Here is a 26345-nt window from a genome sequence, read left to right as displayed (position 1 = left end):
CACAATATTAATTTGCAAGAGGCATTGCTATTTTCAAGAATAACAGTATGAAGACGTACGGACCTGCATCATTGAAAAAAAATCGAGATGGATCAAACGATCTTACTAGGCCCATACGGGTAACACAAATAAATATGGCGACCCTTAAATAAACAAATATTGCAAAACGGAAAATGGACAAATACCATGCAATTTATGAAAATTACAACTGCAGCTGAAAATGAAAATACGAGGAAAATTCATGGTGAGATGAATGGTTTCTAGTAACTGTGAAACAATAGCGGTGTTGGAGAGTTAATTAGCATGGACCCGATCCTGCATTACCTGTTCACCCCAAACCCCCAATGACTTCAAGAGACTACGTATAATAGAAATGCAGGAACAGGCCTTCTGAATTATATCATCGGCCTTTCAAGTATTTACTCAATAGACGATTTAATTGTCACAAAGTTCTTTCTCTAAAATATAGCAAAAAATTAAAAGTCTGCTACCATTGAAATCAATGACAAGCTTCCATTAACTCAGCCGGAACAAGATAAAGCCTATTTTTTCTTTTTAAACCCTTGTGGCTATCGCAGTTTCCATAGACTTCAGGTCACCTGTTCTTTGTTTAAAATAATGCCGTTTTTCGGCTATGTTCTTTCGAAATATTTGGCTTAAGCTCTCCCAGCAATACCACATATAGTGAGAAACGATGAAAGGAAAAAAAGTTACGGAAATTGCAGAGCTCCAGAAGGTTATCGAGCCAATGAATTACAAAAGGGAGATAAGAGAACTGATAAGTATTACATTTGAATAAAATTATGTTTATTTTAATCAATAGCAATAATAGAAGGTAAATATTTTAATAAGATAATTTCTTCAAAATTATTAGATTTCTTTAACTTACTCAACATAATATAGGAAAAAGTTTAAAATAGTACAAGTGCACTTGTTCTGATTAATAAAGCATTTTATATGTCTCACTTATTGGTACTTATCATTAGGAAGTTTATGTCGTTGACAGTAATCACCATCTTTTAAACATTGGAAAATTACAATAAAATATATTGCTACAATTTCGGTATCAAATTTCCATGTAAATAAGAGTAAGTGAGCTAGAGATTGTGCTTGATACAGTAAAAACAAAAACAAAAAACACAAAGCACAGAAACGTCAAGCCTAATGACATAGGATAGTTTGAAACACAATAAGGACCTTTGCAACAAAGAAAACCGGCCGTGTTTCCCAGGATATGTGGATCGTTATTTTCAATAATCTTTTATTAATGTTTAAAGGCAAAACTTAATTCGTCTGGCCTTCAGCTCTGTCTTCTTCCAGATCATGTGCTTCCTTTTTGGCCTCCCCTTCCTTTCCCTCCTGCCTGGAAGCTGGGAATTTGTCCTTGTTGTTTTCTTTTTTCCATTTCATCCTCCTGTTCTGAAACCAGATCTTTACCTGCCTCTCGGTGAGTCCTAGCGCGTGGGATACCTCAATCCTTCTCTTCCGTGTCAGATAAGGGTTAAACAGAAATTCCTTTTCCAGCTCTAGCGTCTGGAAACGACTGTATGTTTGTCTTCCTCTCCTCCTACCAGGCGCTGCTGATTAAAACAAAAACACAGTATTTTTCAAAACAAAGAGTTCACTGCCCTGGGCGCTTATATGTGTCTGTTCATCTAGATATAACCATACAGCTAGGAGACGAGCTAGGTGCATATAGACGAATAAATATAGATATGTGGCTAGTTAGCTATGAAGTTGTGTACAAGGGTACAGAAAAATAGCCGTAGACATTGTCTTACACTACTCTGCTTTCATTACACGTCAGAACTTACTGTCTTGTTTTATGATCTGATCGCTGGAAAAACACACCCAGTATTTACATTTAAGCACAGAGCTTTTTTGACACGGGTGTACCTGTATTCATGGGATTTACGCCCTATGCGTCTGATCAGAGAGTTTAAGGCTACCCTGGTGTCTTCTGCACCTACTGCACAGACTTTGGTTTCCTCGCTGTGTTACTTTATTCTCACACACCAGCGCGGTCCCGGCACACACAGAGCCGCAGAGACAGGAAGAGGGAGTGGAGGAGCAGAGAGAAGGAAAAGAAGTTTAGAACTCAGACGTGAGATGGAAGCAAATTGGTTTTGCCAGCGTCCAACCTTGCGGTCTCATCCAGGGGAACATTGGAGCGGGAGACGAGCTCTGATTTAAGTGGTCTGGTTCCTCGCCAATATTAGCACTGGACGATTTACAGTCAGGATATTGTACCAGCTCGGCCTCTTGCTGGGTCGTAAAAAGCTGCTGTCTCTGTAAATTATCGTATCCGTAAAATTTCGCGGGCTCCCCGTGACAGGTAATCCCGCCGCAGGGGGCAGGAGGAGGCGGCGCGGGAGCGGGGGGAGGAGGCGGCTGGTAGGCAGCCGCGGGGCTCCCCCCGGCCTGCAGGTAATAGTCTGGGCCGCCGCCGCCGGGCCCGGGGTGCGGCTGGAAGCCCGCGGCGGCCGCGCTGGTCCCGTAAAGCAGGGCGGCGGCGTGGCGGCCGCTCAGCTCGGGCGCAAAGGGGCAGTCGTAGTACGCGGGGCCCAGGGGTTCGCCCGCCGCCGCCGCCGCCTTGTACTTGGCGTACAGCGGGTTGACAAAGTAGGAGCTCATGGGCGCTGCCCGCGGGGAGGGGGCCCGCGGCCAGCACAGCAGCAGCAGCCGGCGCAGGGGGCCCAGGCCCCGGGAGGGGCTGCCGCGGCCGCCCCGGCCCGCTCCGCTCTGCTCTGAGCTGCTGGCGGCGCCGCTGCCGTCCGGCTGCTGCTCTGCGCGGCGGCGGTGCCCAGCGCTGGGACGGACTCGCTCCCCGAATGACCTGCCTCGCTGCTTTTACGGTTTCCTATCAGGCACACACCGCGGCCCCACACACACGCACACGCGCTCCTGGGCAGGGGGAGCTTCGGCCTCGCTTGGCACGTCCCGCTCCCGAGGCACAGCGCAAATACCCCCCTCCCCGCCCCCGCCACCTGCACCCCCGGGGTGTGCTCGGAAAGCGCATATTTAAAACCCCGCGGAGCAGGCCGAGAGATCGGCCCAGATAACTGCGGGGCGGGCTGATCCAATGGCTGAGCGCGCTGGGGGCCAGACGCCTGCCCTGAGACACAGAGACACCCACGCCTGCCATAAACAGGCAGCTCTGCCAAGGGCTAACGTGCCTCTTCCACATTCAATGGTAGGGCTAACGTGCAGCGCGCAGGCCCGTGTAACACAAGGGAACCTAAGGGGAGACTTGGGGAAGCGAGGAAAGGCACCTAACCCGGAGAAGCAAAATAAGGGCTGATCATCTGGTCCTATAGCCACCCATACATCTCCGCCGGAAATGCAACGGGGAGATGATTGTTGTACATGTAAACCCATGCAAAAGAGAAAGGCCCTGGTGTCCTCCGCAGGAATCAGGCTATTGTCTAGGACAGCAGATAGGTTGGAAATGAGATGCACATTTACCCTTGACGCAGTGCACGCATGGCTGCGACTCCCAGGTTAATTGATACTGAATGGAAATCATGCCTATGAATATACTTTCCATCATTTCACCCTGGGTGAACGTCATTAGCGAAGAAGAAAAAAAGAAAAGAAGAATGTGTGGGTGAGCATTAGCATCGCTTGGGGACGGAATAAGAAATAGGGTAGGAAGGTTCTCAGGGGCCAGGCAAGGAAGGAATGGCTCGCAGGCCATTTGCATTTCTCCGTGTACAGTACACGCTGCTCTCTCTGAATTCTCTTCAGCTGAATGCCAAGGGAGATTCATAGATTCCAAGGCCAGAAGGGCCCATTGTGGCCATCTAGTCTGACCTGTTGTATAACACAGGCCATAGAGCTCCCCCAAATAATTCATGGAGTATAGAGGCTGGTCAATGTTTGTTCCAACGTTCCAGACCTGAAGCTCTGCGTTATTAATCTGTTATCTGGGCAAAGAAATACCGGGGATCATTCAGGTCCCTCCCTACGAATTTAGTGATTCTGTCTTTAAATTCAATTCAAACCAAGATTCGAGAGTCTGATCCAGTTCCCACAGGAGTCAGTGGCCAAACTCCCGCTGGTTTCAAGCGGTGCAGAATCGACTCCCGATTTTCCCATATTTTGGCAAAAGAGTTTCGTGAAATAACAGTCAGTTTATAGGATAAACATGAATATGATCTCATTGTCTGTTTAAAACAGGACATTAACATTTAGGTGAAATATTATATAGATCCAGTCGGAGCCATGTGTGACCGTCTGGTGCAAATAGAAAAAAATATTTGTGGTTACATAAAAGAGACTCCAGAATCCTTTCCCATATCTCTCTGTCTCTCTCACACACATACTTCTCCCTTATGTTATTATGTCCAATAAACTTTCATTTTTTTCTGTTTATGTAGGTAACATGTGGTAACTTCCACAAAATGAACTTGTCTATGCATAAAAACCAGAGACAGAGACATATGTCATGGAAAGGATATCCCGTTTAACATAAAACACGTTAAGACATCTTTCAGCGGAAAGGAAGAAATAGAATGTCATAAAATATACAATGTTATTCCGGAGAATTTATTTTCCATCTCAGTTGTTTTAAAGGATATGTACGCAAATTATTGTTGGTGTTATGGTTTCTAATCTGTAATTGCTTCTAACGAGTATCCGGTATTCAGCTGAGTATGTGTGTTCTAAAAACATACTGAATTGCTTATTCTATAAGTGTAGGCCTCGATCCTGCAAATCCCAGTGAAATGGAGCCATCCTTACTTATGACAATGCATACTTCTTCCGTGAAAAAGGCTTCCCATCTGATTTGCAGGGAAAATCCCAAAATCTAGAAGAGCTACACCGTTTAGGATTTACACCCACGCAACTGGGAGCGGAGTCAGCCCGTAAAAGATTGTCTTATTGATTCCCTTTGTGAGATGGAAATGTATGGCTATCCAGACAGGCCTTATTTTCCTTGCTATGCTAATTGGGTGTAGGAATATATCTAGAGATTGCTTGTGAAATATAGCAATGTATTGTATTTCATAACAGTGTATCTGTCTGTTACGTCCCTAACTGTTCTTTAAAATAAATGTGTTTTATTCCCTGTGAAATTTGTAGGTTTTTTTCCCCTGGACCCATACATATTATTATGCACAGATGAACACTCAGATAAAAATTAGATATATGTTTTATCTTAATGAAACATATACCAGTTCTGACCTTAATAAACCTCCTCTTGTTTGTAAAACACAAGGACAAGATCACAATTTTTTGGGAAAAAATATCTTTCAAACTTACCTTCTTTTACCCTTGGTCTTTATAACGTTTATGTTCATACTCCAGAAGTCTGTAAATTAATCGAAAGAATGCACAAGACGTTTGCTTAATATTCATAAAGAGCCTCAAGTATTTTATAGTTTCAGTAACAAATCCTAGAAAATACAGGGAGCATTTTTCGACAATAGGCCCAATAAGGCAGCATTACTTATAGCTTTTTTTTCAGGGAACAACTTATAAGTAAAGGAGTTTATCATTGTGTTTATTGTCCTAACTTAAATATAATACAATGAGCTGAAACCTCCTGGAAAAACATAAATGTTTACATATTTATGGCTTCATATAATTAAATATTGTACCATGTACGGTGTAGTCCGCAAGAATCTTTTTGTCATCTCAAAACTGCTGATTACTCAAGGTTTTTCTAAGCTATCCATTTAGTTCGTAGTAAAGAACAGTTACACTTGTTTAATTTCGATTACAAATATAAAATTCGTGATTAAAAGTAGGATTGTCTATATTTTAATAAAAATATATTCTGCACGAAAGCCAGAAGCATTGTCAGCTCAAGAATAATAAAATGGAGCAACAGCGCTCTCTAGTGGTCAACTGAAATCGTGATCAGCAGCCAATTTGCTTTTACTTCTCTGTTTATATACTTACTGTACCTTGATTTAAAAGTAGTTTACTTGTTTTAACTCTGTCTTCCATGAATTATATAAATACTAGCTCTTGTCTTTCACGTTCAACATTTAAAGATCTCTAAACAAGGCATACAAAACCAAAGGAATGTAAAGAACACCACTCTTTACACTGAGAAATAGAGTGGAGTTGAATTCTAGACCCTTAGTCACAAAAAGCTTTTTATTCATAGTTCATAATACCATATCTTTTAACACATATATACTACTCTTTCCATTTTTACACGTGCTATAATTAAGCACAGGTAAAATTAAGTGTCTTCTTTACACAAGGCAGCCAGTATAGACGTCTAAGGGCTTAAATGTTGAAAACCGTTGTTATCCCATTTTTGGTCCTGTTACTTTACATACTACATCACTAATACTAGAGGTTTGGTATTTTCAGGTTCAGAATTTTTCTGCCTTGAACTTGCTTTTGATTTAATTATTTTTGTAGCTGTAAACTTAAGTAAAGACTATTCTTTTCACCATCCAGCCAATTGGTTATCCCAAATATACCGAACATTCCACTTAACTGATTGGTAGAATAGTATACTTCTTGTATTTCATTCTTAAAGCAGTCAGCGTATAGGAATTAAAATGTCGTGTCGTTGGACACAGAGAGTACTTTGTTTAAATGGAAGTTGGAGGCTACCCAGTGGCTCGAAACGCCTTCATTTCCCTCAGACCATTTGGAAATAAATATACGTACATACAACGCAAAAACAGGACAACTTCAACTCTTCCATTTCGACTGGCAAATATTAAAATCAGGTTCTACCTATCTCGCCTTAGTATGATTGCAATTCCTTCCCAGCATATGTAATGGAATCAATTCAACAAAGCGTCCCGATTCCAGGAATACAGTGTACATTTGAGATCAGCCAGTAAAAACGGCTACTTTCAAAAATATGTCCATATTCGCACCAGTATTTATCGCCATCTAACACTTCTACAAATATAATTTAACAATCAATTAAATGTTAAAACCTCTGTTAACTTTTCGACCCGAGTGTCTTTTCTTGCCCGTATTGTCTTGGCCCAACGGTGACATACTGCAATTTATAGTCCAGATTTTAAGACCGAGTTTTGTCTGTATTTTTGTTTTCTTCTAACAACCGCAAACATCAAAATAAGATAGTTTCAAAGAAAAGCGCCATAGCATATCGTAAACTCATTAGGTCCAGACGTCTAGCCATCTCAATGGTTTTATTATACCTAGGTTCTTCCTGCTTTAAAAGAATTATAGGTATAGGGTTGACAATGAATGGGGAAGCAATGCAACACCTTTTCTTAGCACTATATGCCTTTCCTCTTTTTTTTCCAGAGGTAAAAACATTAAGTTCCAGGTTTCTGCAACTCTTTCCTTAATCTTAAACAACTGCTCATAAATATTTACAGATCCTTCATTTTAATGGTTGTTCTCTAAACAAAGCAAGGTTCTTTTACAATGAACTTCATCTTAATTATCTTGATAAAGTCGTGTGTTTATAAATGTTGAAGGCATGAGACGTGTTGTTACATGCTCTCCCCCCTCTCCCCCAGCTGATAACCTGGAAGTGGCATTAATCCATTCTGAATCTATTAGTGTTCAGATTAAACAGCAGAGAGATTCAAACGGCAAAAAATAATTAATTAGGTATCATCGTAAATATTTGGCTTTGGAGATCCATTTCGGAAATATTTCCTGGATTACTCCAAGAGATCACCTGTGAAACTTCACTGATTTTTGAAAGACAATTTGTGCATAACGTGTTTCCTGAAAAATTATGTACCAATATACAATTTAAGCCAAACCCCTTGTGATTAACTTTTAGAGAAGGTCGTTGCTGACTATAGTAGAAACATTGTGAATCTTTTTTCTTATCTCTGTAACTACAAATGTAACGCTGTATTAATATTTGTGTTGAAGTAGTTTTCATTTGGAGCTACAGTGTGCATCAATCTTCTTTCCAGAATTCCTGTGTACAAAATAACCGAGAGATCAGAGTCTCTACTGCCTTTTTAAAGCCTCGCGTTAATGATAAATTAACCAGTATTATGCATACAAATGCTTATTGGAACATATACCAAACACTGAGAAAATAGTGCATTTGTTGCTTTCATATGATTGCGGCTAATGATGGGTGCCAAAAGAAGAGGAAGGCACACATTGCGCATATAATTGCAGTGATTTCATTTGATCAAGTCAGAGTTTATTATGGAATAACTGACAATAATTACAACAGGTCTTTAGTTAGAAACATGAGGTGGCTGATACAACATTTACCAATATTCAGAACTCCAACAATCCAAAGCATCAGTAAATGCTAGGCCTATTGAAAACTGCTTCAGGTATGACACAATCGCCTAATAGTGCACTGAAGAAGAAGAAAAAATAAAATGTTCTCATTGCTTCACTCTGGCACCTATTGCAAAGGACAAAATTCAGGACTAGAAAGCAAAGTTTTTGGTAATGGTTTCTTTTAATAAGTCATGGACAACACAATACTGCTATTGATTTAAACAAGTGTACTTCAATATATATATTTATTATCATAATTATAATTATGTCCTTTACCTTTATTTTGGCAAAGTGACTATCTACACTACATAACCTTTTAAGAAACATGTCAAACATTTAACATTAAGGTCCCAAAGCTAACGTGCACTCACAATATCATAAACCAAACAGTTTGGGGGAAAAGGAGAGGGAAATGAAGCAACTTTTATAAACACATTGGCGAGCAAGACAGATTCCCCCCCCAAAACCTGACATAGACCACATTTCCACTTCTACCTAAAAGATCAGATTGATATAAAGTTCTGCAAAAACGCATCTGGTGCTGGAGGGGGAAGAAGAAGAAGAATGCGTGTCTACACCCGGGCGTTAGTCTCCTTTATTTCCTTTCTCCTTGTTCATCTTTTTCATTTTCATTCTTCTGTTCTGAAACCATATTTTGACCTGTCTCTCTGTGAGATTTAAAATCCTAGCTACTTCGTAACGGCGGTCCCGAGTCAGATACATGTTAAAGAGGAATTCTTTTTCCAGTTCCAGAGTTTGGTACTTTGTATAGGGACAACGCTTTTTCCTCGTTGAACGAGCGTGGATCCAGTTTGCTGCCGGATTATCTGGAAAAAGGGAGGTATATAGGGAGAAGGGGGAGACGGGGGTGAGGGGAGAAAGGTCGTTAAATTAAATTTAACGAAGGATGGACTCTTTTCACAACATTGTAGGAATTATCATAAAAGCCTTAATACCCCAGTCTGTTTACTGTACAAATCATGTCTTGATGGTAGGTGGTTATGTGGAGACGTGGAGTCTTTTATGGGTGCTTGTTGCTGCTTGCGCTAGGGTAGGCGTCTAGACGTTTTTATAGGTTAGTAAAACTATCAGTTTTGCACATTGGAGCCTTACAGGTTTCGGCAATAAATCAAAGGGGCAATTTCTTTTTTACTTACTTGGGTCAAGTTGCTGTTGCTTCTCTTCCTTCAGATCGCTGCTCGGGCTGGGGTTGTGGCTGCAGCCTGGAGGCTCCTTGGGGCTGCAAGTAGCCGTCTTCTCCCGGGTCTCCTGCAGGAAGGAATTGCACGTGTACTCGGGCACACTGATCCCCTGAGACTCCCGGGACGAGGAGCACTCAGTCCTTTTGGAGGTGGAGGAGGAGGAGGAGGAGGAGGAAGAGGAGGCAGCTGCTCCCGTTTCAGGCTTTATCCCGTAGTGGCGCCCGTTGGAGGAGCTGGAGCTGCTGCTGGGGAAGCCGGGGAAGGGCTCTATCCAGGAGCGCACGTATCTGCCAGTCTCGGCTGCCCCTAAGTGGGGCTGGTGCATGTAGGGATGGTAGATCCCTGTCATTGCCGCAGACGGCTGAGGATGGACCGTGGACCAAGAAGTGGAGAACACGGTGGATTTTGGTGCAAAGCTACAGGAAGAAAAATCTGAACTCTCTGCAACACCTGATGGCCTGGAGGTCGCACTGTGACCTGCCTGGACGAATCTACTCCCGTAAACTTCTTCGCTTTCATGGCCTATGAGAGAATCGACATAATAGTTACTTATGGTGCCACTAGACGACATTTTTAGGCTCCCCTCTTAGTCATATAAAAGGTTACACTGTTAACTGTATATGATACCCTCCCTGAGAACAATCGTAGTATTTTGCAGACTGCAACCCTCAACCATTGGTTGTGGAGCCCACGTGATCATATTTACCAATACTAGGAGTAAATCAATCCGCTAAACTGGGGCTGCTGTGATTAAAAAAAAATCGTCAACAACAACAGACAATTAAACCCAAACTGTAACTGTACGGCCCGGAAGGAGCCCACGGGGAGACAGCTGCGCCTCTGCCCCAGCAGGATCCCAAGCGGGCGTGGCCCGAGCCAGCAGCACAAGAATGAGGCAGCCGGGAACTATTTCTTCACCTCCTAGGAGTGATTTCTGCCATTCATTTCTTAATCAGTGAGACGCAGGGTGTTTAAATAAACCCAGCAGCCTGGGCTTCCGAATTAAACTGAAATCTGCCGAGGGAACCCGCTGGGAAAGGGGAGATTCTTGCTTGTAAAATCAAACCACATCCCAGCGCTCCGAGTATACGACTGCTCATAAAACAGGAAAATGTTACAGTAAAAGCACATTGTGGTGACTTCCATATTTCAAAGCATGTGGCTGTATTCCTCCCCCTCTTAAATAAAGTTTCTATTTAAGGGACTTTTTTAAAAAAGAGAGAGAGATGCCCATTGTGTTGTTTTAAAACAGGTGGAAGACCTCTGTAATGATTTTATGCCTTTCCATAAAAATTTTATGGGGTGGATTTGATTATAGATTAATGTGTCCCTAATAAAACGGACTGATGGGACAGCAAAACCTGTGTCTCCCTGCACAACTGACTCGTTCCTGAACACATGCTCCTGTATTTGTTAAACTTCGGGGCTCGGATGCTCCAACGTGGCAAACGTTATTGTATCATTAATTGTAGCCTCGACACAATTTGGGGAATGAACTATCGGCAAATGTTATCCAACGAAATCTCTTACAAGTACATGACAAATATAAATAAAACCACATTTGAAAACAATTCTATGTCAGCAGGCGAGACATTGCACTATTGATAGACAATGTTTTCTTATTTAGTGTCTAATGCGCAGCAGCTTCTAATAACTTCCTACCAACCATATGCAAAACGCATCTTGCTATTATTTCCACCCCCCTCCAAACATAGTTTGAGAAGGATAATCCCCTTTATTTACTTCACATCTCTAGATGGGTTCTTCTGAACCGTTTGTGCTTTACCAACTAAAAGAATATTTGGTTAGTATTTAAAACTAAATTACCCATATTCTTCTGCACATTTCTGTTCCTTCAGACAGACTGAAGATGGACGTATTTGAATCTGAAGAAAATGCACACAGTTAGTTCATAACCCACAACAGTACTCGTTGAGAATATAACATAACACCATACAGGAAAACAATTCCTACTCACTGACAAATATAAGGAAGGGACTGAAATTCCTGTTTATTTAATGATTTATGGCGGTCTTCTTCCTTTGCATTTGCATGCTTATCTTTTATTTTCCATATACACAGCTTGTTTCATGTTAAGATATTGCACGTAATTATTTATATATATATATATATATATATATACACTGATTAGTCAGGAAGATTTAAAATGAACATTTTTTCATACATGTGAAAACTTGGTATGTAGCCAGCTAATTGCATTTCCACTACTGAAAGTTCTTTGGCGATGTATTGAGAACTTTTACGCGAAAGGAGAAGAAAGTAAATAGAGGTTCAGATATATTTCTTATTTAAACTCATGGAGATCCTTGGTTTTAGTATGGATATTTTAAAACCAGGATAAAAACACCATACGTGAATACTATCGGTGTCTTTAGCATAAAAATGTTTGTTCTCTGGCTTGAGGAAAATATAGTATGTTACTAATTGTTGCCAGTCCAGTATACTAAAATATATACCCGAGACAAGGGAGGAAAATTTGACATGAACTGTAATTGTGTCATTAAGGAAGAAAACATTTAAAATATCTCGTATCTTATCTCTTGCTTTGGAAACTGCCTGGGTGTACAAGGGGTGTTTTGTTTTGTTTTGTTTTTGAATGCTGTTTTTCAAGAGCAGACAGTATCCACACGTTTCTTTCCAGTATTGTTAGAAGGTGAAAGTATGTTCAAGCATTTGGACTTCAATGTGGAGTCATGTTCATTTGCAAGCCATTTACAGTTCTGTTTAGCATTTCATTCCCTCCTCTCCCCCCCCCCCAGTTTGCAAGATAAAGTGACTGTTAATAACATTTTTCAGCTATGTACCGTTAAGAGTCGTGAACTTTATTAGCTTCATGTATGTTATAAAAGTGGAATTGCGTGAAATAAAACGATCTTCCGAGCAAACAAAAATGGTGCAGAATAACAAAAGTAGGTCTGAATAGGCTGTCGTACTTTAGTGTGCACCGTTGTGAGCACTGCTAGTAGAAAAATCCCACCCTTGCCAGATATCTAAGAGAATTGTTTCTCTTCCACAATGCTCTTAAATCTCTTGAGCTCACCAAGAACTTTATGATGTTTTTCTGTACACATATCTCTGGATTTTGTATGTTGCATTTTTAAAAGCAAATGAGGACTAGAAATCAAACTCTACACATTGTAGGTACACAATGACTGTTATTTTTTAAATCAACACACTAATGTCAAATAAAACGACACACAGATTGCTGACAGCTTGTACTAGAGATTTTTTTTATCACTTACCATTTATGAGTTGATTGAATGAGGATGTCCAGTTTATGCTATAATATTTTACTATCCCTTTTGCATTCACTTTTCAGACTGCGAACGATTACACAACATTTTAACAATTAATCATTTGTTTACAGTCACAATTATAAAATAATTAGGTTTATATAATTTCTCACTCCCCCCCCCACACCCACTCCCTAAATAAAACCACACACACAAGAGAAGAAACAAGAAAAGAAGCTACATCAATCCGAACAACTGCTGATCAGGAAGGATCAGGAAACCAACCTGAATCTGTACTTTTAAACATTTTTGTAGAAAACCAAAGGAACCGCAGAAGTTTACAGACTTTATTGCATTATACATGCGAATAGAACATGCACAAGAAGAACATATTGCTGTTGTACGACTACTATACCACATATGCACCACAAGAAAATGTCTACAATGGAGAAGAATTAACTATTCCATTTTATGAAGGACAATTTCTAAGTTCATTTGAAAGAATAGTTACATTGTAATGTGCTTTTTTCCCAAAAGTTTTTCCCCTTAAAGTATTGAATGTATTCAAAATGTTATGGCCCGTATATTAGCCCCCACATAAATACCATTTTGTTAGAAAAAACATGAAAAAGTCACATTGTTTGGATGTTCGACAGTTCCAATAAGTTAAGACCAAATGATAATATTCAATCATAGTTACCCTGCATTACGATGAGAAAAAAAATAAATTACACGTGCTAGGTTTTTATATATATATACTCATCATAGTAATACATATTCACTTGCAGCACTAAATGAATGACGAAAAGTCACATTCTATCAGAAAAAAATGAAAAATTGAGGGTTTTTTTTTCAAAGTCTCTCCTGCATTTGCAACTGGCGGTGCTGTGCCCATTTCTCACTGTTTCAACCCCCAGGTTTACGGATTAAGAGAAGGTCAGATTAGCGGTCAGTTCTCGGATTCGGTTCTCCCTGCTCATCTTCTTGAGCTTCATTCTGCGGTTTTGAAACCAAATCTTGACCTGCCTGTCAGTAAGGTTTACGCTCTTACTGATCTCTAGGCGGCGCTCTCGAGTGAGATACATATTGAATAAGAACTCTTTTTCTAATTCCAGTGTTTGATGTTTAGTATAAGGACACCTCTTCTTTCTGCCACTCTTTGCAGTTAACCAATTGCTTGTTGGCGTATCAGACTTGATTTCCTCTATCAAAATCAAAGAAGAAGAAGAAAAAAAAATCAAAAATACCTCAGGCTGGTAAAGTGTACCCTTGGCCATGAACCCTCATCTATAGTGTCTGGCAGATATGTTAAATGTTGGTATTAAACATTGCTAGTATGAGGTGTGTGCACTGGGATAGATGTTTAATTGTTGCCAGACTCAAGGTAAATAGTTCAGATAAAATGATTCACTATCGTTTGGAATTTGGGGTTGTTTTAAAAATTATATCCAAAGTTTTCAACTAGTACATAACATTTGAACAATATTTAACCTGCCATCAGAACAATGATAAAAATTTTAGCGTATCTGGGCTGCACATGACAGTACAAGTCTTATGAGACTTTTATTAAGACAATCTCTCAATTAAAAGGTATTAATGCAATATATTTTCTATCAGATTCCTGTATCTCATATGTTGAATTACACAAAGAGGCACAGAAGCAGATATTGTTATTTTTCTTAACTAAAAGGATAATTTTTAAATCAACACCTTATACCACGGATTTTGTTTTCATTTTCCTTTTAGAATTTTTCCAATAGAAAGAAATTTGTCCCAGATAAAGCTAGACTTGAATTGTTAAATAAATGTTATACATAGAATTTCTATGCACATATTGGGATAAAAATTGTCCTAGAGGTTGCCAGGCACATTTTTATAAGAGGAAATCTCCCGTTTTTTATACTCCACAATATCCCGTTCGAAATTAAGGCGATTGTGCACTTTTAAAAGGAAAATATAATCAAATAATTATCTCCTTCATCTTTTAAATACATTTCAAAATAATGTTGTACTTTTAAAGACAAAACTAAGGTTATCAAAAGCACCACTTCAAAATAGTCCACTTTTAATCAAACAGATAGCGGGCTACTGTTTTCATTGTACATTTGTTTAAAACTTTATACAGCTTTGTAGTACCCATTTCTCCTCTATTTTAATAGGATCATAATTAACTTTCAATGCAATCAAACCACAATTAGACTGAGTGAAAATAGTTGACCAAAATATTACAAGATAAAAGTTAAATTGGTCGTATTGTACATGCTCCAGAGGTATTTTAAGGTGTTTCATTGATTTTTTGATACAGTAATTTATTACAAAGAATAACATATATATTCTCCTCATGCACAGAGGGCTATCTGCATACGAGGATATGTAAATATAAAAAAAAATTGCAATCTTTTGTGTAGCATTTTTCCCTTCTAAAAGCTTCAGAGACACAGCACCTGCAGCCCGATTCCTCCTTATCATTAAATGTTACGGCTGTAATGCTTGTTAGTATTTTACACTGTGTTTTACGATGCTGGCGTGTTCAAGTTATAGCACGTTACGGTTTAAACTTTATAATACCGACCTTTACTTTCCTTCTCCTGTACTTCTGGGCTGGACACAGAGCCTTCAGCCAGGCAGCTCCTTTCATCTTGTAAAGTGGACTTTGGCTCTGGACTTTCCACTTGAGAGACTTTAGCTGAGTTGTCTTGATTGTTCGGATTTTCATTCATTTTCTTTTCCATCTGAAGTTGAGAAGATAGCTGCGGTTTGGAGCTGCCGCGAGGGTTTAACTGTAACATTACAGTTGAACTCGTTTCAGGACTATTATTGTACTCTTGGGTTTTCCCAGTGGCGTAGGTCTGGCTTAGTCTAAAATATCCTGGGACAGGAACCTCGGGATTTTCAATGGGACATGATTCAGAGACCAACCTCTGGTAGGAAGGGACGTCTGAAGAAATTAGTTTTGTTCTCTTATCAGAATACATGCAGCAATTGCTTTCTTCCTTAATATTTGTAGTAAAGGAACAAGTGGGTACCTGCTGTGTAACAGGTTGCTCTATTCGACAAGACCTATTCGGATCTGTCCAACTGTCTACTTGAGGTATATAAGGATGTACATTCATACCCATATTTTGGTGATTAACTTCTCTTTTAGCCAGAGACGGTAGAAGTCCACAGGTTTGCATTCCATAAGTTCCAATGTCTGTGCTAGGTGGCATATACATGCTGGCGCTGTTAGAATAAAAACTGTCACTTCTACAGGCACTGATCAAAGAATCTACTAAAAAGGTATTAGCAGCAGGAGAGCTGTTTGGAAAGGACATTTTGGGGAGGAATTTGAAGAAGAGAGATTGTGTCCTTTGTAGGCTGACATCTCTAGGAAAACATTCCCTGTGTAATTGTGGATGCCTCTGCACAACCACATGACAACCAAGCCAATGAGATTTGAAAATGGCCTTGAGCCGCTACCTCCCCGCGAGTCACGTGCTCCGCGGGACAGTCCGGGCTGCATCTGAAATGTGGTCAACAGCGACATCTAGAACGTCAGGGGGAAAGTGCTCGCTCTGCGCCGGAGCCTTGCGAAGCAGCCCTGGCGCACTGCGCTGATTTAAAACAAGGGGCTTTATTTCTTTTAGTTGTGTTTTATTACAAACAAGCTGAATCCGAATTCACCGAACTCCCGGCAGCTTACTGTCCCTTGGTCCAAGGAGATGGGGACAAACATGAAACAAGATCCTTGCAGACAGAACGCCCCGGAAAATCACTGTCATGTACATAATGAAACCCCCATAGCTTGTGCAATTTTTTTTTTTTTTTGGTACGAAAATAAGTGGTTTCTACTGATCTCGTGGACGGTCATTACTTCAAGACCCTGTGCAGTTTCAGACAGAAGACAGTTATTTGGAAGCAATGTGCTCTCAGAGCAACCGCCCCAAAAGCTCACTGCATGAGAAAGGCTCTTTCTCCCCCTTTTCCTTAATGCTAGTAATACTAATCACAAAAAAAAAGAAAAAGAAAAAGAACCTTAAAAGTTTTAGACAACTGGATGTGCTGAACCATGTGCGAAATCCGAAAGTGTCATTTGGTTATTATGCAAAGAAAAATATGTTTTCTTTTTATGGATTTTGTAAAAGCATTGGTTCCTGACAAGCGAAAGGTACAAAAGGTTGTGGAATTTATTAATACGTATTAAGAAGAATCAGAGCGATCAATAAAATTCTCATCTACATTCTTGGGCTACTTGGTAATTTTCTTGCTTCTGAAGCTTTTTAAAGAGTTATACCCTCTGTTGCCACACACGGGAAGATATTTTATTAACAAATCAATCGAGACTTTGTAAAGGATAAGATTAATAGTTAAGATTTAGCATAATGGCGTTCGCGTTATGAATTATTGAAAATTATACTATTGATTTTTTCCCCTCGCTACTAACCAAGAGGGTCAATTTTGTTTTAACACAAACCGTCAAATATTAAAAGCTATACTTTTATCATAACGTGAGTGTATAGTTACCCTAGATTCCTAAAATTATTTTACAATGCTCTCTCTCTCTCTGCATATGCAAAATAAAATAAGATAAAAATAAAATAAAAAATTACTTGCCCTGGACACTGAAAGCACCATAAAGATAATTTTTCTTCTGTAGCAGTGCTTATTTAAAAACACACAGAAACTCAGTTTTATTACAACTGTTCAAGCCACTTCTTTTTTTCCAGAAGAATAAATGCCGCATGAATATTTTAAAAAATCACAGAAAGCAACAGTAACTGCCTACATGGCAAATTAGACTTTTATTTTCCAACATTTTAAATGTGTTTTGTTGTTTCCCTCCTCACTTTGTAACTATATTTACATCCAGAGCTATTACTTTTAAAATTGTGAGATACCAGATTTGATCGTGAAACAATTCATTATATTTTTGCCTAGTTTCAAACTCAAGCATTTCTCGTTTAAGACTAGTGCTTTCAGGGAATTTCATACAGACAGCGTGAACTTGTTGATAAATTCCGTTTCAGGTTCGGCTAGCTATTTATTTTGGGCCTTTACATAATCAAAACACTGTTTTTAAAAAGTCCAGATATCTAAGAACAAACAGCACATAAAAGGGCGTTTAAACAGTATCGTTTGCACAAAAGCATAGTTTGAAATGGCATATTCCAGCAACGTGAATTTGAATTTTATAAGAGTTCCTGGTATTTGAATGTTTTCCACTTTTCCGTACACTTTACATTGTTGGAAACAATAACCCTATTTAAAATCTCGCTGTGGCAATGAGACAGACCCTTTAAAACCTTATCGCAGCTGTTCAAATACAACATCATTGTCAGGTTAAGAGCCAGTGTCTTTTACAGCTTCAGTCTAAAGCTTCAGTGTTGCCAGAGAGTTTAAATATTACCTTCATAATATGAGCTGCTTTTAAAATTTTTCTGCACTCCCTAAGTCTTGTATACCTCCCTGCTCTTTTCGTGTATGTTTAATCGCCACAGCGCATTTAGGACAGAAAATGGGATTATGTGTATGTTTAAGATCATTATCAGAGCCATTGCTAAGATTTGCCTGAGCTCAGGAACAAACTGCAGTAGAGTTCACTGTTTGCGGACTGGGATTTTCCCCTGCTTTCTAACAATTTCCTCTTTTGGAACAACAGCCCTGACAACCCACCGAGTTTAAAGAAACAAAATACTATTTTGCTTGACACAGTTTAAGACTTGACTGTTAAATCTAATCAGGAATTTTATGCCCATCAAATGGTCTTTCGTAATCTTTATTTACTCTTTAAGAAAAGAGTGTCCCAGAAATTTTCCTACTGAAGTATTATCCCAGACGTTTGCTGTGTATTTCGCCCGATAGTAAAGTTAAAACAATAACCTAATCCTTAAATGCTCTGCGTTCCTGCGTCTGTTTTATTTAATGAGCTGACTCTGCTGCTGCTGATTATACATTATGTTTCCTTGATTTAAGTGAAAATATGATTTTAACATGTCAGAATATGTAGTTCAAATTATTATTATTTAATACTAAGTTTAGGAATGTCGAATAGCTCAATTTGATCATAATAAATCATGGCTTTTTAAAATCGTACAGGAAGCAGCCTAGCTTTTATTTGGAAAAATGAACATTAGGAAAGTTGGAGTTTGTTTGCCATAGAAGTTGAATAAACGTGCAGTAGTCTTTAGGGAAATGGTTACTTACATTCTGGGTATTTAATGTCACTATTTTTTAAAGCATATTAAGATGGAATAAAGTAATTAACATTAATAAATAAATCAATAGTGTGCAATAAACGAGATATACAATCTACATTAATATAAAAGGTTTGCTTTCAAAGCCCCATTTTTTCAAAGGGGGGGACCCCCAAAAAGGGCCCATATATACTAGATTACTATTTGTAATAAAATGTAGGTTGACATTATGCTTTTCAGTCTTAATAAATATTAGTAATAGAAATTCGAGGTTAAAAGACGTTGCTGTGAAGTTTAATTTTCATTCCCCTCCCCCATGTTATTACAGGTTATTTGATTTTTTTCTCCAACTGTTCTAACGATTCTTACTTGCAATTTCCTATGTTGGTATCGGATTATTGGCGTAGGATGGGAGAAAGGTTACGAAAAAGGAGATATTTTGCAGATGTTTTTATCAGTGCAAAAGATATTGCGAGAAATAGCTAACTTTAAAATAGACAGAAACCCAGAAAGACTTTAGTAATATTGCTTTCGATTTGAGGATTTAATGTAGTAAGACGCTAAAATGCAAACTATATATTTTATATCACGCTATTATATTGCTTTGCGATTGAAGAATATTTTTATTTCGCAAAAAAAAATTAATTGGCTACAATAGTGTGACCTTTCTTTTTTTAATAACGTAATTGTAACACTATCCTGCTTTTCGTGAGTCACGTTTTTCTACAAAAGAATCAACTTCTTGCTTGGATTGTCGGAACATTAAAAAAATATACCGATGCCATTATGTATTTCAACAGTATTATTGTTGATAAAACAATTGTGATTGCACATTAGCTTTTCCTCAAATGGTGATATTAGTGTGTTGTGTGATCACACATAGGTGCGTTGCCTATATTAGGAAGATATTCACACATGGTTTAAACCTTAGCCTATTGTGCATCCATATTTCTTTGTACACATAAGTACAAAACTCAGTGTGTGATCTGGATGTTATCAGCTTTTAGCGTGTAGATAGGCCAATAAATACGACCAATCTTATTTATTTTAAATGCACCTTTACCTATATATAAATTCCTAACTATTTGTTCTTTAACCAGAAATACTCTATTCGTTGTTCTGATAGGACCAACCAAAATAAATTGGGAAATCGCTGACAGTTTTAAAAAAAGTATACTCTCCCTTATCCATCCACAGAACCATCACATTTACATGATGATTCAAAAAAGGACAAAGCCACATTTTAATCTTCATCTAATTATTTAATTAACAGCATATATGATTTCAATCACAAGTTTACATTCGTTGAGAATGGCCTTAATATAAATGTGAAGGGCTAAAACATATAGAAGCCAAGAGGTGGAGTGAAGAGGCAAGATCTCAAAAGAAGTACGTTAATTTTAAAACCAACCAACCAACCAACCTATCAAAAAAAAAGACTTTTCTGTATTTATTCCTTCTCGAGCTAAGAAACTGAATTAATTTTGGGGGCGAGAGGATTTGCTATGTATTCTGGATTCTGTTGATAAGCGTTACCTTTCTCTTCAAAGATTCCAATGATCTTAGATGGGACAATGTCATTTTATTACAGACGGCAAAGCTATTTCTAAGAAACTGTTAACAATGAACTTCTAAAAAACCTAGCAGACAAACTGTCAACTAATTCTTTCACGGGGATAGGGCTTGTTAAACAGAGAATATAGTTGAACAAGTAGATCATGCATTAGCTAGTTTTAGGTGAATTTTGGAAATAAGCAGATAAAAACTAACTGATCTTTGGTGTTATTATTTACAAGTGCGTATGGGGGGAGGGGAAAAACATGTAAATTCACTGGAAAATTTCCAGGAAATGTACAGTGTTATATTTAATTTTCAAATCTTTTAGTTACATTTTAATAGCTCTCTACAGCATTATAAGGAGAGAGATTTTATTTAACAATCCCTTGGGAAGATGATGTTCCGATATTCAAAATATGTACTCTTCCGTTTTGTCATTTACTCTATACTAAATAGGCACATCCAGAATCAACGCCTGTCTTTTGTTTAAATTACATACACCTCTAAAACTATGTTATAGCTGTGTTTACACGTCTTTAAGAACAGGCTTGCAATAATATCTTACAGATAAGCTTTGGAAAGGAGACACATATTTTGATATAACTTTTGTTCTTTGGGTGTTAAGATTGCACTAAAAAGAGTAAATAGATTTTCGCTCTGCTGAACGAATTCTGAATATCATTATATTTATCTTAAAATTATAGGATTTTTAAACCTCGGATGTATTACAAAAGACGACGACCAAAAAAATTCTTTTCAAGTGGCATATTCCTTGAGCATGTCACGGTTGTGGGTTATTTGTTTAATAAATCTTTTTGATGCTTTATTTTCTCATTTCGAAAACCCTGAAATCTTATTGTTACTTATATATTAGATATTTTATTAGTAGTACAATTACTATTAAGAGGAAAATAGACTTGAACATCAGGACAATTGTAAGCATTATAGAACATGAGCGCGCCCTCCTGTGGAATTCAGAAGCAAAGCACAAGGGAATTTATTTCTCTTCTTTGGCTTTCCGTTCAACCTTGATGCTTTTAGGTATATTCAACAACGGAGTTAATTTCTGTTTTTAAACAGACATTAAAATATAATATAGTTGAAACATTCGGCAAAGATTATATCGGTATATTTAGTTTCTGGTGATCATCTTTGCGGTGCCTTAACATTTTAAATGACCATGTATGCTTGGATAATTTATTAAATACACCATAGGGATCTGAAAAATCAAATAACTTATTCTTGCACTATGGATTAAGACCCAGAAGAGATGTGCGATTTTTGTGATAATGTTAAATGATTTATTTTAATAGTTTCCTATTACTACATGTTTCTCCATTCGACAGAATGTTTCCTGTTAAAAATATATTTGAAGATGAATTCTCTGGAAATATTGTTTTCCTCCAAAATACCTAGTTATTTTTTACATTCCACTGCTCTCTATATAGTATTTTAGCTCGGAGCGGTTATCGAAAGAATGGCCTTTCCTATATTTCCTAGATACGACATAAGTATTAAGAAAAATAGAGGATATTTGAACATAAATGACGGATTCCATTAGGGACCTGTCCGAACATAGCGTTATGGGGAAGTTGTCATGACAGCTGGAATTTTCTTAGCGTTATGATGCATTTGCTAATAACGCTAGCTATGCAGTAGTTAGTGTGTGTGTGTGTGTGTGGGTGCGTGTGTGGTGAGTGTATGTATGTGCTTATGAGAGAAGGCGATCGAGAGACAGAGAAAAAGAGAGAGAGAGTGGGTGGTGGTTGAAAATAACAGAGGAACCTTAAGGCGCCTAATTATTCAGAAAGGTTAAAGGTGATGACCTTGACATTTTGGAAGTTCAAAGGCATACACTTATGTTTTTCTTGCTAAAGAGTTTAAAATTTTATTTTTTTTTAGCTATGCCTCCTTACGATTTCTTCAGCGAATTTTTAGTTTGTTTTTTTTTTGTCTTTTCCGGACTTATTTCCGTACTTTTGCGTTTACTGGATGCAAGTGTAATGAGACCCACATTTCTATTCTTTTTCTATTTCTATTCAAAAAAGCCAAATTCTTTTCTCATTCCTTTCCTTTATTGCACTTTGCGGAAATCTCTTTTTCACCCACCAGAAGGTGTATAATATAACCCAATTAAGCTGTTTAGAACCTCGGCTTTTATGGTGTTGTCTAGACAGTTCAAGGTTTTGTAAACAGCTTCGCCAGGTCATACTACATGAAGTGAAGAGGGGACCTTCACCAGTTTCTTTTACTTTCAAAATAAAGACAAGGGCCAGTTATTTTATACTAAGTTGGGGAAACTGATTACATTCCCGTGATTAAATATAGGAAACTCAGAACGACTTGGTAAAAAACACGGTGAAAATATTCACTGTTTTTTTCGCTAAACTTTTTTTTTTAACTAGTTTCAACTGTTTACATATGCCTGTTGTTTGAAACATTCAGGGTTCCCATTCTGACAATCCTTCCCTCGCTAGTAAACATCCATTTGAGCTTTGAATTCTTGTCTCAAACGTTAGATGCCTGAACAGTTAATAAAGCTTTTTCATAGGTTATAGTAATTGTGGCACCATCAAAAGTGGTGGTCTTCAGACAGCCATGTTTGGACTGCCTTAAACTGAGGGTAATAACAGTGAAGGTTTTATATAGAATCAGTTAGAGATTTAAACTAACATTTAAATTCTGTTGAAAATAATTTGACTTAACTTCCTCCATTGTTACTTAATTGAATTTGTCTCTAGTCGGGTACACACTCTGATCTTTCAGAGATGAAAATCCATAAGTGAGCAGAAGATATAACCTTAACTTTACTAGAAACCATTTATTCACATGTAAAAGACAGTGGCCCATGCGTTTATATGACAATAGAAACACACACACACACACACACACACACACACACACACACCATGTACATTTACCATCTTTTAAATAAACTGCATTCATTTAAGGGAGGAAAGGGTTATCCTAGATCAAAACCAACAGGGAAAAAACCTCTTTTTTAAAAGCAAAATCTACCATACACACCGCCGGTCCATTGGTTTCCATCATGAAAGAGAGAGAGAGAAAAAAAACCACCTTGGGCGATAAACATTGGAGAATGGACTTTTGGATTTACTCTAGCTTCCCCTTATGAGGAACGTGTTCCGCCAAACCCCCGATATCTCCAGTGGACATTGATTGTTTGGAGGCACCAGAGTTGAACAAGAAAATGAAACTTTGCGTTCCGCAGGGTGAATGTGTCCTGTAAACCAATCTTCTGGTGTACTCAGATGGCAGGTTAGGTAGAGATATTTTCTTTTCTTTTATTTCAAAACAAGGGGTTTCCAGTGAAATATTGGAGTCGATCTCTGTTCAGTTTCTTTTCTTTCATCCTTCGATTCTGGAACCAGATTTTAACTTGTCGATCAGTGAGGTTCAGCATTCTGGACAACTGCAGTCTTTTTTCTTTGTTTATGTACACGTTGAAGAAAAACTCACGTTCCAGTTCTCTTATTTGATATTTGGTGTAGGGACATCTCTTTTTCCTTGATCGCTGGGGAACTACTGAAATTCAAGACAGAATAAACTGATGTTATGCTGTTCCAGTTAACACTTTCAGATAACGATAGATAAGACACATTCATAACATCCCATTTACTAGAAAGCAGCATCCTAACAGTTAAGAAAACATTCTGAGAGATTTCTCCCTTTCCCACCCCCCTTCTGGGTAACTTTGCAAAAGGTGGACATTTCCAACTTCCCCTTAAAATAGACCCTATCTAGCAGTACAGAGAGATGTTTAAATTGGTTGGACATATTCCAAGGTTCTCAAACTACTCCCCTAAACAAATGAAAATATTAGAATCTATAATTAAGGGTGCTCTGAATAATAGCTGTGAAATCTCTCTGCTCCCTCCCAAATCAACAATTTAATAACAATTAATATCCTGCTCCAAAAATACCTTAAGCCCACGTAAATTGGTTTCCTATCGTAAACACGCTTTACAACGGTAAAGGAAATCTTATAGGATATATAAAATCCTTTGGATGCTTATAAAATTGCACATAAAATGCGGCTTGACAAAGTGTTGGCCTTGTACGGTTGCCCCCAGTTTACTACTGATACCTACCTGAACTGTTGCTCTTCTCTGCAACAGCCTCACCAGAAGGGGAACCGGCGCTGTTTTCTGTTGTCACTTTCTTCTCTTGGCTGGAAGGTGTTTTACTACAAGTGCTATTCTGAGGTTTCAAGTCGCTCTTGGCCGCTTCCCCCTCGTTCTCTGCTTGCTGCTGGTATGGAGGTCCATGGGCTGTCTCATAAAACTGGTCAAATCCTTGCGGGAGAATGCCGTTCCTTCCCACCGTGTTGTAGAAGTTGGAGGCAGCGGCGGAGGGTCCATGGTGGCTGCACACAGGATCCGTTTTGAATAACATTTCCGTCCTCCTGTTAGCAGGCTGCAGAAAGTCTCGATGCATAACCTCCTCAGCTGAGTAATAAGGAGCATAACTGCCCCTATACTGCCATTTGCTGCGCTCTAATCCGTATTCCCTGAATGCCACTTCTCGCACAGGTTGGACATGAGGTAAATTAGAAGAATAAGGAAAAGTCATTTGACAGGAAGACGATTGAGACAAAAAAGAGGGCTTCGTCGAGAAATCTGAAGGTGAAACATAATAAGCGCACCCTGGTAGATACATATTGGATGCACTGTGGCTGCAATCGTCAAACTCAGTCATGTCTTCCTTTTTGCGATTGCAAGCAACCAGGAGACTTCAGTGCATTGAACAAGATCCATCTATTGCACAAGAGGCTTTGGACAGGATCAACTAAGAAAAAATCCCCACCGTGTGCTGACGTGCAATTCATCTTGATTGATTCTAGTGGTAATTATGTCACGTGACGCCATGTAGAAATGTCCTTATATCTATATCAGCCCTTCTGAAAGACTCCTAAGATCTCTCCAAAGAGCTTCCCAGCACCGAGAGATGAGCAACGCATTTGTACAAATGTTACATTTTTATCTTTCTTTCTGCCACGGCAAGATGGGGTAAATATATAGAGAGGCTAATCACCTGAGAATGCACAGTCTGTGTAGCGACTCCTACACACTGCTGGAAATCCAGCCCCTAGCACTGAAGCAAAACGCACGCACACAGAACTCCTCCGATCCCCTCTGTCTAGGCATGTCTCTAAACATATTTAGGGAAATAGGCACAGATAATTCGACTGGGAAAGGTCATCCCTAGCTATCTGGCTGTGAGCTTCAAATCGGAGACCTCGACACTGTAATATGACAATTTAGCATCGGAAATATTTGCTTGTTGCTACTTACACTGGTAATTAGCTGATGATAGTAAATTTAGGAAAGCAAAGACCCTATTTACATACTCTAGCAGATTTGCTAACTCAGATCTAGAAATCCATAGTTGGCATAAAAATCTGTTACAAAATTCAAACTATGAGACTCAGTAACCTTATTTTTCCTTTCCCTAAGTACAAGCCTTGTGTGTTTGTCTGAGGGTGTGTATGAGAGACTGAAAAGAGAAATATGCAAATAGAACATTACTATTAGCCTATTTTGTTAAAGGAAGTCTCTTTCGGGGGTCATTTGGAATTATGGAGAGATTATGATGCAGCATCATATCTCTGAAGGAAAAGAAACCCAACAGCCACGATTTCCTTGGAAAGCAGAATATGAGACAGTGACCGGATACCATGAACTTCAACCAATGTTCATTTTCATTTCATAGTTGGGAGTTTTAGTAATTAACGCAGAGCCACATAATAAGCATTAGCCCAGCTTATTTTTTTAAATATTATTATACCTAAAATGAGCACAAAAATGGGCCAGTAGTATGAAAACAAAATTATTTAGTTAATGAATAAGCTTCAGAAATAACCCTGCACCAAGACAATTATTCATTCCGAGGGCATTTACCAAATCTCTATCGGAATCTTTTGTTTGTAC

General features: G+C 38.5%; 4 protein-coding genes across 8 annotated transcripts; all 4 read right to left on the bottom strand.

Moving 5' to 3' along the window:
• Window positions 1-785: 785 nt before the first annotated feature.
• On the bottom strand, window positions 786-3071 carry HOXD8 (homeobox D8). Of its 2 annotated transcripts, none has more exons than XM_005300447.4 (2): window positions 2142-3071; window positions 786-1577 (listed from the first exon to the last, which is right to left on the bottom strand). In XM_005300447.4, exons 1-2 carry the CDS (start codon window positions 2632-2634, stop codon window positions 1285-1287), a joined length of 786 nt encoding a protein of 261 aa, XP_005300504.1. In that variant the 5' UTR covers window positions 2635-3071; the 3' UTR covers window positions 786-1284. The 2 variants fall into 2 exon arrangements, with proteins under 2 accessions (XP_005300504.1, XP_005300503.1); XM_005300446.4 differs by having other exon boundaries at window positions 786-1580; window positions 2142-3002.
• Window positions 3072-8370: 5299 nt separating this feature from the next.
• HOXD9 (homeobox D9) lies at window positions 8371-13688 on the bottom strand. 3 transcript variants are annotated; one of them, XM_065561899.1, is made up of 4 exons: window positions 12674-13688; window positions 11238-11296; window positions 9366-9932; window positions 8371-9035 (listed from the first exon to the last, which is right to left on the bottom strand). In XM_065561899.1, exons 2-4 carry the CDS (start codon window positions 11239-11241, stop codon window positions 8794-8796), a joined length of 813 nt encoding a protein of 270 aa, XP_065417971.1. In that variant the 5' UTR covers window positions 11242-11296; window positions 12674-13688; the 3' UTR covers window positions 8371-8793. The 3 variants fall into 3 exon arrangements, with proteins under 3 accessions (XP_065417971.1, XP_023970563.1, XP_005300502.1); XM_024114795.3 differs by lacking the exon at window positions 12674-13688 and having other exon boundaries at window positions 11238-11315; XM_005300445.4 differs by lacking the exons at window positions 11238-11296; window positions 12674-13688 and having other exon boundaries at window positions 9366-10079.
• HOXD10 (homeobox D10) lies at window positions 12998-15978 on the bottom strand. Its single transcript, XM_005300444.4, has 2 exons — window positions 15237-15978; window positions 12998-13868 (listed from the first exon to the last, which is right to left on the bottom strand). The coding sequence occupies exons 1-2, from the start codon at window positions 15976-15978 to the stop codon at window positions 13591-13593; spliced, it is 1020 nt and encodes a 339-aa protein (XP_005300501.1). The 3' UTR covers window positions 12998-13590.
• A 6302-nt stretch (window positions 15979-22280) lies between these two features.
• HOXD11 (homeobox D11) lies at window positions 22281-25537 on the bottom strand. 2 transcript variants are annotated; one of them, XM_024114796.3, is made up of 2 exons: window positions 24507-25537; window positions 22281-23937 (listed from the first exon to the last, which is right to left on the bottom strand). In XM_024114796.3, exons 1-2 carry the CDS (start codon window positions 25111-25113, stop codon window positions 23705-23707), a joined length of 840 nt encoding a protein of 279 aa, XP_023970564.1. In that variant the 5' UTR covers window positions 25114-25537; the 3' UTR covers window positions 22281-23704. The 2 variants fall into 2 exon arrangements, with proteins under 2 accessions (XP_023970564.1, XP_005300500.1); XM_005300443.4 differs by having other exon boundaries at window positions 22281-23940; window positions 24507-25531.
• Window positions 25538-26345: the final 808 nt, after the last annotated feature.

Source organism: Chrysemys picta, chromosome 11, assembly GCF_011386835.1.
Source record: "Chrysemys picta bellii isolate R12L10 chromosome 11, ASM1138683v2, whole genome shotgun sequence".
NCBI classification, from domain to species: Eukaryota; Metazoa; Chordata; order Testudines; family Emydidae; genus Chrysemys; species Chrysemys picta.
Note: the sequence above shows the minus strand (reverse complement) of the source record. Positions and strands in the feature narration are given on the sequence as shown.

Excerpts from the sequence above, each read along its gene's own strand:
- HOXD11 (XM_005300443.4), bottom strand. The coding sequence starts at position 25,113 with ATGACTGAGTTTGACGATTGCAGCCACAGTGCATCCAATATGTATCTA. Across the intron at positions 23,941-24,506 it reads AGAGAAGAGCAACAGTTCAG|TAGTTCCCCAGCGATCAAGG; the intron begins GTAGGTATCAGT and ends CTTGAATTTCAG.
- HOXD8 (XM_005300446.4), bottom strand. The coding sequence starts at position 2,634 with ATGAGCTCCTACTTTGTCAACCCGCTGTACGCCAAGTACAAGGCGGCG. Across the intron at positions 1,581-2,141 it reads CCCCTGGATGAGACCGCAAG|CAGCGCCTGGTAGGAGGAGA; the intron begins GTTGGACGCTGG and ends TGTTTTAATCAG.
- HOXD10 (XM_005300444.4), bottom strand. The coding sequence starts at position 15,978 with ATGTCCTTTCCAAACAGCTCTCCTGCTGCTAATACCTTTTTAGTAGAT. Across the intron at positions 13,869-15,236 it reads ACAGGAGAAGGAAAGTAAAG|AGGAAATCAAGTCTGATACG; the intron begins GTCGGTATTATA and ends TGATTTTGATAG.
- HOXD9 (XM_005300445.4), bottom strand. The coding sequence starts at position 9,981 with ATGTCGTCTAGTGGCACCATAAGTAACTATTATGTCGATTCTCTCATA. Across the intron at positions 9,036-9,365 it reads GCAACAGCAACTTGACCCAA|ATAATCCGGCAGCAAACTGG; the intron begins GTAAGTAAAAAA and ends CCCTTTTTCCAG.